At 42.1% G+C, this 14,248-nt stretch overlaps 1 protein-coding gene across 2 annotated transcripts in view; it reads left to right on the top strand.

Annotated features, from left to right (window-relative positions):
* The window catches only part of LOC109924430 (protein kinase C-binding protein NELL1-like), a 219,048-nt gene that overhangs the window by 67,060 nt on the left and 137,740 nt on the right, over positions 1–14,248 (top strand). For both annotated transcript variants that reach the window (XM_048607080.1, XM_048607078.1), the window contains exon 5: positions 923–1,019. In XM_048607080.1, coding sequence (XP_048463037.1) covers positions 923–1,019 — 97 coding nt within the window. The remainder of the gene's footprint in view (positions 1–922; positions 1,020–14,248) is intronic.

Here is a 14,248-nt window from a genome sequence, read left to right as displayed (position 1 = left end):
ATTGCCCATTCCCAATTGCCCTGGACTAGAGGGTAGTGAGCTGCCTCCTTGAACTATTGCAGTCCTTGGGGGTCTAGTGACATTCGCAGTGCTGCCAGGGAGAGAGTTCCAGGATTTTGACACAGCAAAACTGAAAGACCAGTGAAATATTTCCAAGTCAGTATGGTGAGTGGCTCGGAGGGGAACTTGCAGGGGCTAATGTTCCTGTGTATCTGCTGCCCTTGTCCTTCTATATGGTAGTGGTCATGCGTTTGAAGGTGCCGTCAAAGGGACTTTGATGTGTTGCTGTAGTGCATCTTGTTGGTGCCGCTGTGCATCAGCGATGGAGGGAGTGAAAGTTGGAGATGATGGATAGACTGTCGATGAAGCATAGCTAGCATTTTTTGTTTCTATTTCAGATTTCCAGCATCTGCCATATTTTGCTTTAGTATTATCTTTTTGATTTGATTCTAGCTCTGCTCTGTTGCCTCATAACTGAAAGTTGAAGATGAATGAGGACAATATTCTTTTATAAAGAAGGGTAGATATACTTCAGCGTGGAAGAGGCTTCAGTTTGCTTTCTAGTTTCATACTTTGAAAGAAATGAGATGGCACTTGAAACCTGTGGAAGTGATTCACTCAAAAGTTTTAACCTGATGAAAGTTTCAAAGCTGTGAAAGAATCCTATCATCTGCTCACCTACATGTTGGGTGATGGATGATGGCTGTGAAAACTGTATAGTGTTTTACGATAGATTGATTGAAAAGATGACACATCCATTTTGAACACCGCAATTGGAAGGCGAGAAAAAAAGATCTGCCTTGTCATTCACTTATTCAGGTAGAATATTGATGACTCACTCATCTATTGTTATAAGGTATTTTTTGTTTGAACCTGTTGCTGACTTTTGAACTGAACAAAACATATGTCCTCTTTTCCACAGGATTTATGAACGTATCATTGATCCTCCGCAGACCAATCTCAAACCAGGAATCAGTTTATGGCTTGGTCAACGAAGCAATAGACATGGACTATTTAAGGTAGGCAATAAGATCCAAATTCATTTAATTGAGCTGAACCACTACCTTACAGTGGCATTCTACAGTCTACTTACACATTTCAATTATAATGCAGCCACAAAGATGTAATAAAATACCAGCATTAACCTGTTGAGTTCTTGATAACTGGTTGATTTAAAGCTATGTTTGTTCCACGTCATAATATTTCATGGCAATTATTGCAAATATTCATGTGGCTGTTCTCTTGGTTTAAGAGTCTGTTTACCATTTGGGTAATCAACAGAAATATTATCATTCAAAATAATGCAATTGGAAATTGAGAAATGAGTTCTGGAACAGAAACAATTTATCTGGTGTCATTACTTTTCCCTGTGTTTTACAACAGCGAGACAGTTGGTACATTATTTGTTTTCAATATTGTGCAATTGCTTTCCCATGTCTCTTTTTTAAACTTGGTGCGTTCAAAGATAGAAAATGCTGATGAGTTGGGGGAGGCAGTGTGGGAAGTGTGTACACTCCTGCCAAGGATTTCTGCTGGCGAGAAAGCATGTTACTCTGATCTTGCATTTCAGTGCTGCGTTTCACCAGCTACTGGGTGTGAGCTGTCTGGATGAAGCACCACTGAATTAACAATAGGAACATCTTAGAAATGTGCAACAGGACAGCTGTTTCTGTCTGGGTCATTTCAAAATTGCTGTTTTACTAAGCTGAAAAACTGATTGCAAGTAGATGTTTTGGCATACGTACCACATAGGGATTTTTAATAATCACAGAATCCCGACAGTGTGGAAGCAGGCCATTTGGCCCATCAAGTCCACAGCAATCCTCCAAAGAGCATCCCACCCTATCCCTGTAACCCTGCATTTTCCATGGCTAACCCACCGAGCCTGCACATGCCTGAAAGCTACGGGCAATTTAGCATGGCCGATCCACTTAACCTGCACATCTTTGGACTGGAGGAGGAAACCAATGCAGTCACAGGGAGAATGTGCAAACTCCACGCAGACCATCACCAAGGGCTGGAATTGAACTCAAGTTCCTGGTGCTGTGAGGTAGCAGTGCCAACCACTGAGGCACCATGCCGCCCTAATCAAAGAAGGCTTTTTAAAAAATGCATTCGGGGGATGTGGGCATCGCCAGCTGGGCCAGCATTTAATGTCCATCACTAATTGCCATCAAGCTGTCTTCTTGAACTGGTGCAGTCCATTTGGTTTGGGTAGACCCACAATGCTGCTAAGGAGAGACTTCTGGGATTTTGCCCCAATGACAGTGAAGGAACAGTGATAGGTTTCTAAATCAGGATGGTGAGTGGCTTGAAGGAAAACTCGCAAATGGTGGTGTTTCCATGTATCTGCTTCCCTTATCCTTCTCGATAGTCATGGTCAGGTTATAGTCCAACAGGTTTATTTGAAAATGCAAGCTTTCGAAGCTCAGCTCCTTCCTCAGGCATAGTGTCAGGCGTTTTCGAATAAACTTGTTGGACTACAACCTGGTGTCATGTGGTTTTTGACCTTGTCCACCCAGTCCAACACTGGCATCTCCACTAGATGGTCATGGGTAGCGAAGGTGCTCTAGGAGCCTTGGTGAATTGGTGCAGTGCACTTTGTAATTGGTACATACTGCTGCTATCAGGTGTCACTGGTGGAGGGTGTGAACGTCTGTGGATGTGGGCTGCTTTGTCCTGGATAGTGTCAAGTTTCTTAAGTGTTGTTGGCGTTGCATGCTTTGAAATCATGTAAAAAACGAAGTGGGACATGTCCATATTTTGAAGCACAAAAAGGCGTTGTAGAAAATCCACTGGATAATGACATTTTACAACAGCCTCATTTTCTTACCTGGGAAGGATTGGGTGATAGCCTTCCAATGTTAGGGACTGCTTATAGATGACTCTAAAGTGTTGTGTGATTGATAGAAGCTTGTTTGGGCCAAAGCGAATGAAACAAGTTGCATTTATATAATGTCCAAGAGTGCTTGGGTATTATTCTTCGGGATAAACGGATCAAAGGATATGGGGAGAAAGCGGAAACAGCATACTGAGTTAGATGATCAGCCATGATCATTTAGAATGGTGGGCAGGCTTGAAGGGCTGAATGGCCTACTCTTGTACCTCTTTTCCATGTTTCCGATGCTTCATGGGACTATACAAAGCACAATTTGACACTCAACCACATATAGAGAAGTTAAGGCATGTATCCGATAACTTGGCCAAAGATGTAAATTTTAAGGAGCATTGTAGAAGAGGAGAGCGAGGTAGAGAGACACTTTTAGGGAGAAAGTTCTGTAGTTTAGGGGCTAGACAAAGCCACACATAGTAAAGTGTTTAAAATCGGGGTGGTTCAAAAGGTGAAAATTATGGATGTTCATGTATCCCTGGGGGTGATGCAGTTGGAGGGGATTTAAGAGATCTTGAGCAGTGTAAGCATGGATGGATTTCAAAGCAAAGATGAAAATTAAAAACTAGCTCTTGCATTATCGGGAACCACTGAGTGAGCAAAGTGGGAAATGAGTGAATGTCTTTTGGATGACCCAAAGTTTACGGAGGATTGATATGGGAGGTTGGCCAAGGTGTTTTGCAGTAGTCCAATCTGGAGGTAACAAAGGAATGGATAAGTGTTTCAACTGCAGATTATCTAATGCAGGGACAGCATTGGTGGATGTTAGAGGTGGGAATAGCTCCCCTTAATAATGATGAGGATATGTGATCAAAAACTAATTTTGGCGTCAAATATGATGCCAAATTTTTGCAACAGTCAAGCTGGTGAAGAAGCATTAGAATTTGTGGGGTCTGAAGACAATTACTTTGATCTTCCTATTATTTAATTGAAGAATATTTCTGTTTAATACTGAGTGTTGGAGAAGCCAGCAGATAAATCGTAACAAAGTGCTGGAGAAACTCGGTAGATGTGCCAGCATCTGTACAGAGAAAGTCATACAGATAATGTTTCGAGCCCTGTGACCCTTTTGTCAGAACAGTGGCTTGAAGAAGAGTCATTATCAAACTCAACGTTAAGTCTGTTTCCATCTCCACACATGCTGCCAGACCTTCTGAGTTTCTCCAGCTTTCAATGTGTTTGTTTCAGATCTCCATAATCTACAGTTCTTTTGTTTTATAATAACTTTAGCAAGAATGGAGTTGAAAATGATGGGAAGTGTGGTTAGCTGAATTTTGATGCTGCATTTCTAGCTGATCCTTTTTAGTGTTAGAACAAAGAACAAAGAAAATTACAGTACAGGAACAGGCCCTTCGGCCCTCCAAGCCTGCGCCGATCCAGATCCTCTATCTAAACCTATCGCCTATTTTCCAAGGATCTGTATCCCTCTGCTCCCTGCCCCATTCATGTATCTGTCTAGGTACATCTTAAATGACGCTATTGTGCCCGTCTCTACCCCTCCACTGGCAACACGTTCCAGGCACCCACCACCCTCTGCGTAAAGAACTTTCCACGCATATCTCCCTTAAACTTTTCCCTTCTCACTTTGAAATCGTGACCCCTAGTAATTGAGTCCCCCACACTGGGAAAAAGCTGCTTGCTCTGCACCCTGTCTATATCTCTCATGATTTTGTAGACCTCAATCAGGTCCCCCCTCAACCTCCGTCTTTCTAATGTTAATAATCCTAATCTACTCAACCTCTCTTCATAGCTAGTGCCCTCCAAAGGGCAACATGTAGATGAGAAGTAGAAGGTGGGTGGGGAGGTGGCAAAGATAGATCCTCGGGGAGGCCAGCTCAGGTCATGGTGATGGAGGGGAAGCCACTGCGACTGGGATAAGGAGGAAACGGTTTTGGATCTGTGGAATTCACTACGTCAAAATGAAGTGGGTACTGAATAAATGTTAAGGAGAAGATAGATTTTTAATTAGGAATGGATTAAAGGGCTATGGGGAGGCAATGGCCTAGTGGTATCATTGCTGGACTGTTAATCCAGAGACCCAGATGATGTTCTGGGGACCTGAGTTCAAATCCCACCACGGCAGATTGGTGGAATTTGAATTCAATAAATAGCTGGAATTAAGAGTCTGATGATGACCGTAAATCCATTGCTGATTGTCGGAAATATATCTGGTCCTTTAGGGAAGGAAACTGCCATCCTTACCTGGCCTGGCCTACGTGTGACTCCAGACCCACAGCAATGTGGTTGATTCATAACTGCCCTCTGGGCAATTAGCGATGGACAATAAATGCTGCCTGGTCAGTGACGCCCACATCCCGTGAGTGAATAAAGGAGACTGGAAAGCCGAGATGAGATCAGCCACAATCGTGTTAAATGGTGGTGCAGCCTCATTGGTTGAATTGCCTACTCCTGCTCCTAGTGTTTGTTTATAAATGATACTGTGGTTGCTATTGGATAGTGAAGACTTGATCCAATTGAGAGCAGTTCCATCCCACTGGATGACCAGAAAGGTTTTGAAGGAGAATGGTAATGGTTACCCACCTTAAAGGTTATGTTCAGGTTGACAAGCATGAAGAGGGAAAGTTTACCCTTTTCACAGTACGCTGGATGTCACTGATGACAAATATGTTGTCGGTTAGATCATACAAAGGATGGGTGGCATTTTCTCCTTAAGAGACCTTATGTACTAACTTAGCTAGTTGCACTGAAGCACCAGCTAGTCACAAGCTGACAGATGTAATGAGTTGAATTTTCCCACTTGCCCTGGTATGGTTTAAACTTTCAACCCTGAAGTTGCTAGCTCAGTGCCATAACTACTGTTGTAATGTACCTGATGCTGTCAACTTCCAATAATAGCATTTGATGACGGCTTGAACAGGTAGCTTGACCTATTTTCCGAAACACTACTTATAACATTTTAGAATTAATCATATTTCTGCCCTCTTTCCCATTTTGGATTCCTGTGTCTTGCAGTGTATTGGTGTGAGGCTGTGTGTCCATGACAACTGGCCTTGCAAAGGAAGATGTGATTGTGGTTGCAAATCTTGCAAGTTTCTCCTTGCATCACTGAATGATTGCTTAACCTACAAAATAATTCTGGAGTGGGATTAACCAATTTTTCTCTTCCTTCCTTCAATTAGTCAGGTGGACGTGTGTGTCGAAGACTAGTCAATATTTATTGCCCATCCCTAATTGCTCTTGAGAAGGAGGTTGTTACGTTGTTAATCGGAATAGTTTAATAGTGAATGCTCATTTAGGGATTGGTTAATTCTGTGTATTGGTTTATTTAAAACACATTCCCAGTTACGACGCATGCATTACAGAAAACCAACTAATTTCAGCATAGCAGCTTACAGACCTGCAGGCAGGGTCACAGCATGGTGTGTACATGGCACATGTCACCCTTTAAAGATGAACCCTCTTAAAGGAAAGGTACACTTACAACAGTCCTCATGGTGTAGGTACATCCACTGTGCTGTTAGCTCCAGGATTTTTACCTAGCAACTGTGAAGTATCTGTGATAGTAGTTCCAAGTCAGGATAGTTGAGTCTTGGAGGGGAACTTGCAGCTGGTGTTCCCATCTTTTTTGCTGCCCTTGTCCTTTTTAAAGTCAGAAGCCACACGACACCAGGTTATACTCCAACAGGTTTATTTGAAATCATAAATTTGCGGAGCACTGCTCCTTCGTCAGGTTCAAATAAACCTGTTGGACTATAACCTGGTGTCGTGTGACTTCTGACTTTGTTCACCCCAGTCCAACACCAGCACGTCCACATCTTATCCTTTTCAGGTGGGGGGTCATGGGTTTGGAGGGTGCCGTTGAAAGAGCTTTGGTGAGTTGTTGCTGTGTGTCTTGTAGATGGTACACATTGCTACCCATGTCCATTGATGGTGAAGGGAGTGAAGGTTGAAGATTCCTAGGCTGCTTTCACCTGGATGGTATTGTGCTTCTTGAACCTTGTTGGATAATAGGAGCAGGAAAAGACTATTCAGCCCCTCAAACATGCTCCATCATTCATTTTGTCATGGCTGATCATCTACATCATATGCATGATATTCCCATTACAATCTTCACATCCCTCATATCATCAGTCAATAAAAATTGAGCAATTTCCCTCTGAAACTTAACATTTGAGATTTTACCACCCTCTGAGTACAGAATTCCAAAGATTCGCCAGCCTCTGTGAGAGAGTTTCTCCTCATATTCATCTGAAATAGCTTGTCTTTTCTTTTGAAACTATCCCCTGCTCCTAGATCCATAGCTAGGGAAACATCCTTTCTGTATTGATCCTGTTGAGACTTCGAAGATTTTTTCTAAGTTTCTATGAGACGGCCACATCTGAGTCTCTAAACTTCAGAGAATACCGGCCCTTAGTAGGTCATCATAGATAATCCCTGCATCCCAGTCATCAGTCTGGTGACCTTCTGCTTTCTCTACGGGATGTATATCCTTCCTTACGTAAGTGACAAAACAGTACACAGTAGTTGAGGTGCAGTTCCAGACGAGGTCTTTACAATTGAAGCAAGACTTTACTTCTATGAATTAGCTTTATTGTCACATGTACTCACACGAGTACAGTGAAAAGTTTACAAGTTGCCACTGATGGTGCCATCTTAGATACAAAGGTACTTAGGTGCAGATTCTTGAATACAAATTCTCAGGGGAAAAAATAGAGAAATAAATAAGGAAAAAGTCCAGTATTACACACCTTCAAAAGTACAAAATCATAGTAAAAAATTAGAAAAACAAAGAGATAAAAAGTTCAGAATAACAACCCTTCCACAATAGTATAATTAACAAACAAACACAGCTCTGGACCTGAGAACCAGATCCCCGCCCCCCGGTGGAATCCTGGACATTCGGACCCCCCACGATGCTGAAGAAAAACTGCATGGAGTCACAGACTGATGCCAAGTAAATCCACTGCCAAAGCCACCAAAAAGGGCTCCAAGGCCGGTCATTGGAATCCCGGGCCTGGACCTACCTCGAAGCAGCCAGGTCGAGTGACCCACCAGGACGCAGCCATGAGGACTGGCTGGGTTCTCGCCACATTCTCCGCTGTAGCAACCTCTCGGTGCTGCCTTCCTTACCCAAAACTGCCAAAAGGAGGTAAGATGAACTTAAAAAAAAATTAAACAAAGGATATGACGATAGAAGCAGATGGTCCAAGAGCCTGAAAACTTTCTCTCCTGCCGCTGCTGTACTTCTGTACTCAAATACTCTTGTGACAAAGGCTAACATACCATTACCTTGTAAATTGTTGATTGCATCTGTATGCTAGTTTTTAGTGACTTATGAAGATGCACACCTGGTTTCCTTTGCACTCGGCCAGGCAAGTAGGGAGTATTCCATCACATTTCTGACTTGAGCCTTGTAGATGATGGTCAGGCTTTGAGGAGTCAATGTATACAAGATGGCAGTGAATGATATTTGGATAGAAACAGTGAGCAGGATTATGGGGTTAAAGCAGGAGATTGACACCAGCTAATAGACGTGGTGCCCTCATGATGGGCCAAATGGCCTCTTTCTACTCCACAACACTTCCTTGGTTGTGAATTACTTGCCATCGAAATCCCAGCGTCTGACCTGCTCTCATAGCCACAGTGTTCATTAGGCTTGTTCAGTTAAGGCTCCAAACAGCAGTGACCCCAGGGTGTTGGTAATGGAGGATAGTAAGGTGAAATGGTTACATTGTCTTTTATGATAATTCTCTGCCACTTCTAAGGCATAAATGTTACTTGTCACTTGTCAGCCCAAGCCTGGATATTGTCCAGATCTTGTTGCATTTGAACATGGACTGCTTCAGAATCTGAGGAGTCACGAATGGTGCTGAAGGTTGTGCAATCATCAGCGAATACCCCCACTTCTGACCTTATAATGGAGAGAAGGTATTTGAAGATGCCTGGGTTTCGGACATTACCCTGTGAAACTCCTGCATAGATGACTTCATAAGTGATCTTCCTGGCAATCCGACCAAGAGCTGTTCAGAGGTTCTCTGAGCCCAAGAATCACTTTATCACAGAACTGTGCAGAATTTTACAACATAAAAGCACGCTATTCAGCCCAAAAGGCCTTGGCCAATTTTTTTTCTGTTTTACTGAACCTCCTGCCACCTTATTATACCTCATCCTGTCAATAATTCATTCTCATTCTTCCTCCAGTATGCACTTAACCATTTTCCCAGTCTTTTGTTTTATCATAAGATGTAGATGGCGCTGGCAAGGACAATATTTTGTAACCCATCCTTGAGAGAAGCAGCTTGCTCAGCCATTTCAGAGGCAGCCACATTGTTGTGGGTGTGGAGTCACATGTAGGCCAGTCTAGGTAAAAACAGCCCATTTCTTCCTTTTTAAAGGGCATTAATGAACTTGCATTTTTACAACATTTGATGGTAGTAATGTGATAGTCACTGTCACTAGCTTTCAATTTCAGATTTTCATTAATTGAATTTAGATTTCTCTAGTTGCCAGAATGGGACTTGAACCCATGTTCTCAGAGTTTTAGACTGGGACTTTGGATGATGAGCTCAGAGACATTACCACTACGCCGCTAATTCTAAACTAATTGCCTGAACTACCCCATGAGATAGCAGCTTTTCACAGAACCACTTCAATGTTAGCCCCTACTCTTGACTTGAATCCATTGTGATGTGAAATTGTACTCATACAATATATATGTATATCATGGGTGCGTGTTGATAAGTTTGAAACAAAAATTGAAAACGTTACCAGGTGCTGCCAGCCTTTATCTGCTTTGTTTTTGTTGATACAGACAACAATGTGTTTATTTCAAATCCAGTTATCTCCACTGGCATTCTGCCAGTTTAGTTCATATTTTGAAGGAAAATGGACTGGCTATTGTAGAGAATTGTCTGGAAACATCAACTGTTCAATGAATAGCTGCTTTAAGAAAAGGTTTTAGAGGCCCAATGAAGAATAGGTGACAAAATGTGACATACAATCACACTATCCAATGGTGACCCATTTTGTACAGGCTTGACAATTGCTGGTTCCTCAATCAAACGGAAAGTTGTCTTTTATCATTTTAATGTTGACTGCCCTTCAGTATGTTTTCCAAAGTGCTAATTAAAAACTTGAGAATGCCATGCGTGAAATTGGAACCTCTTGTAGCTCAAGAGGCTTGAGAGAGCACATGAAGAGGCCATTCAGCCTCTCAAACCTGTTCTGACTTTCAGATAGATGAAATCTGATTTAAATCTTGCATTAATTTACCACAATTTTATAATCTAATGCCCTTGACTTAAAGTTTCCTGACCTTGAGGGGAAAAGGTAATTGTAGTGGTAATGTTACTGGGCTAATCCAGAAAGCTAGGCTTCATGTTCTGGGGATGTGGGTCCAACAGATGGTATAATTTGGATTCAACACAAATCCAGTTTAATGACCACGAAACCACATTTAATGGTTATCAAAGCCAACCTGGCTCATGAACATCCATTAGAGGAGTGAAATCCTGGCCTGGATACTCCAGACCTGCAGTGACATTGTTGACTTTTAACTGCCCTCTGGACAATCAGGGATGGGCAATAAAAGCGGGTCTAGCCAGTGACGTTCACATCCTTTGAATAAATGAAGCAGAAATGTATTCATTCCCCTTCTTTTTACTCTTGTGTCAATGTCTCAGCTTATTGTAGAGGAGTTCTTGGTATTCCTGTGAGATTCCCTGTAGTAATTTTAAAATTTATGCCCCTTGTGCTGGACTTTCCCACCAGAGGAAGCTGTTTCTCTATTCACCTTATCAAATCCTTTCATTCATCCCTTGGTCTTCTAACCTTAAGAGAATACAAGTCTTCTCAGTGCACCTGGTATTGATCTGGTGAACCTGCACAGCTCTGTCTCAGTCAGTACCTCCCTGCTGAGGTGGGGAGCCCAGAACTGAATGCAGTCATCTAAATCAAATCCAATTGGAGCTTTGCCTAAATGCATGAGAGAGGAGTGAAAGAGATGGGAATCAGGGCAGGGAACCAACTGCATGCTGTTATTGCCAAGATACTTTTTTTTTGTATTATCCATACATATTCATAAATGAGGCTGAATTTGATGGGGACAAGTGATGGCCTGTATGGGATGGGATACAGAATGATGGTCATTTCCAGGAGCATTGCCATGATTCAGAGGCCATCAGACAATGAAATGCTTTTTGTGCGTACTCCCCTTTAGGGAATTTGTGTGGTAAAGTTGCCATAGTCCCAGAGGATCAAGGGCTACTCTCTCAATAGAGGGAGAGAGACAACTGGTAATGAGTTTAACCTGAGAGTCACCACATCTCAGGCAAAGGGGAGAAGGCAGGACCTTAAAGGTACTTCAGCTGGGATAGGATTTGAACTCACAATGTTGGCATCACTTTGCATTACAAACCAGCCATCCAGCCAACTGAGTGAACCAACCCCCTGAATTGGCTGAAGTTACCATGCAGTCCTGTGGTCCTCTGGCTATGGAGGTCTCCTCAAATAGAATTGTTTAACATATCTTGTTGTGTACCTTTCATGAAACAGCGTTGGTCTGGTATCTGTATAAGCGGTGTGCCCAGATTGAATGAGACTTGTGCACCCAGCTCTAAAACCATGTTGTTATGGACACTTCCATGAATAGAGCCAAACTGAGCATTTCGTTGTTAATTATAATTAAGTGGATAGAGTTTTGACTTCATTCATTTAGTCTCATTCTTGCCTTGGAGTCAGAGGGTTATTGGTTCATATCCTATTAAAGAAAGTTTGATACATGATCTAAGTCAAAACTTTGTACAGAAGGAATACTGAACTTTCAGAAGTGGATTCCTTGGAAACAGGAACAGGAGTAGGCCATCCAGCCATTCATTATGATTGTGGCAGATCATCTAATTCAGTGCCCTGTTTCCCACTTTCTTCCCATATCCCTTGATCCCTTTAGCCCTAAGAACTGTATCTAACTCCCTCTTCAAAATGTTCAATGTTTTGGCCTCAACCACTTTCTGTGACAAAGAATTCCACAGGTTCCCCACTCTCTGCGTGAAGAAATTTCTCTCATTGTCAGTCCTCAATGGCCTATTCTGTACCCTTAGACTGTGAGCCCTGGTTCTGGACTCCTCTGTCGTTGAGAACATCCTTCCTGTGTTTGCCTTGGGTTTGATACAGAAGCAATGCCCCATTTGCGATAATGTGTGAATGTAAAGATTGCAGCACATTGCTTACAGAAAAGCTGGGCAGGTATCTTAGCCAGAACATGTCCCTCAGCTCCTAGCAACAGAACTCTCTGCTTGTTGTGATATAGCCCTCTGTATTTCCCGACACTTTCAATGTGACTATGCCATTAGCCTCAAGGTTCTTTCCTTTGTCAGAATGGCATTTGACATTATTATGGAAACAGTTTGCACATAAATCTCATGCAGAGTTTTCTATAGGGTTCAAAATAAGAGTATAAGATACTGGAGCAGGGCAAGACAATTTGCCTGTTGTACCTTCTCCATCAATCAGTATGATCTTGCCTGATTTTCGACTTCAACTCCATTCTCTCCCTTGATCCCAGTCTATTTTTAGTCAAAACATCAGTCATTCTCTCCCTTGATCCCAGTCTAATTTTAGTCAAAACATCAGTCATTCCCAACCTTGAAGCTGCTCAATGACTGAGTGCTCATAGTTCTCCTGGAGTTGCGAATTCCACAGGTTTATAACCCTCTGAGTGAGGAGATTGCTCCTCATCTCTCTCCGAAATGGTGAACCCTTTTAATGTTGCAGTCGTGACCCTTCAATCTCAACAATGATTATGGAGTCATACAGCATGGAAACAAGCCTTCGGTCCAAATCGTCCATGTTGACCGCAATCCCAAACTAAACTAAACAAGCACAAAGTGTATCTACCTGAAATCTGCTGCTAACGAGGGACCTACACTGTCCATGAGAAGGAAAATCGATGAGATTATTCGTCACAACAGCTGTTATTTACATGCAGCCTTGTTCTGGAACCCCCACAGACAATAGAAATATTACAGAAACATTTGCCCTTCTTGTCTCTTGCAGAGGAATCAGAACAGTGCAAATAGGCAATAACAATAATCTACAACTTAAAAACTGTGTCAGGACAAAAGATCTCTAGCTGGAGTCTGTTCCAAATTGTGCCAGCTCAGCTGTCAGTTAGAAAGAAAATTGATGATGATATTGTCCTATCGAAACAGCTGCTACTTTATAGGAAGACTGCTGCTGGTACCTCCTACAGATGGTTACCATATGCTTAAGATCAGAGATAAAAGACAGTATTAAATATGCAAAACTGTTGTAATTTATGCACTGTATCAAATTAGAAGTACGATTTGATATTTTGAGAGAAAATAATGAAAGCATTTTTCTTCAGTATTAAGAGCACCTGGTTCCTTGTGGAGAATTGGATGACACTTCTCAATGTTGGTGTTTGTCAAATGTTCATTTTCATTTCACAAACCTGTTCCCGAACTCATTGTCTGTCAATCTCATGTAATGAGGCGAATTAGTTCTGAACTGAGTTCTGCATTCTGCTCTTACCTGATGTCTACCTTGTCCTACCTCTCTGTATGTCTCATCACTGTTGTTTGCATGTTTGTTTTTGAAGTATTCAAACAAAAGCTGCTTTCTGTTTGTTTTTTTTCCGTCTGTGCTCGCTTGGATGCCACAACCTTTTGAGCTGACATAAGGCTCCTCTATTTCCAATTTAAATAAACAAATGCAGATCAGAAGGAATGGGAGATTGAACAGCGAATTTTAATTCTTTCAAAGCTCTATTGATCCTTTCTGGCACTTTGAGTCTCACTGCACCCTAATGCCTGACTTTATCATTATTTCCTTATTTTAAGGTGAGAGGAGAAAGCTTTAAAAAAGACACGAGAGGCAATTTTTTTTACACAGAGAGTGGTTCGTGTGTGGAATGAACTTCCAGAGAAAGTGGTTGTTGCAGCTAGTCGCAACGTTTAAAAGACATTTAGATAAGTACATGAATGGGAAAGGTTTGGAGGGATATGGGCCAAGCGCAGGCAGATGGGACTAGTTTAGTTTTGGATTATGGTTAGCATGGACTGCATGGTCTGTTTCAGTGCTGTATGACTGTATGTCAGCTAAACCTCAATTGTCTGTGTATATGATCTGAACAGTAAGGATTCTAAATTAATTTGACTATGAAGCATTCTCAAAAAAATTAGATTTTTGGTCAAAGGAACTGAGTCTCTAGCATTCCAGTGAAACCTGAGGTGAGGGCAGGGGAAGAAATACCTCTAGATTCTTCAGGTGCATCTTATTTAACCGTCCCAGGTGCAATCAAAGCAAATGCATTTGGTTTATCATCAACAGAGACAACAAGGTGCAGAGCTGGATGAACACAGCAGGCCAAGCAGCATC

The sequence above is a fragment of the Rhincodon typus genome, chromosome 17, assembly GCF_021869965.1.
Source record: "Rhincodon typus isolate 14 chromosome 17, sRhiTyp1.1, whole genome shotgun sequence".
Lineage (NCBI taxonomy): Eukaryota > Metazoa > Chordata > Chondrichthyes > Orectolobiformes > Rhincodontidae > Rhincodon > Rhincodon typus.
This window is presented reverse-complemented; position numbering and strand designations above follow the sequence as displayed.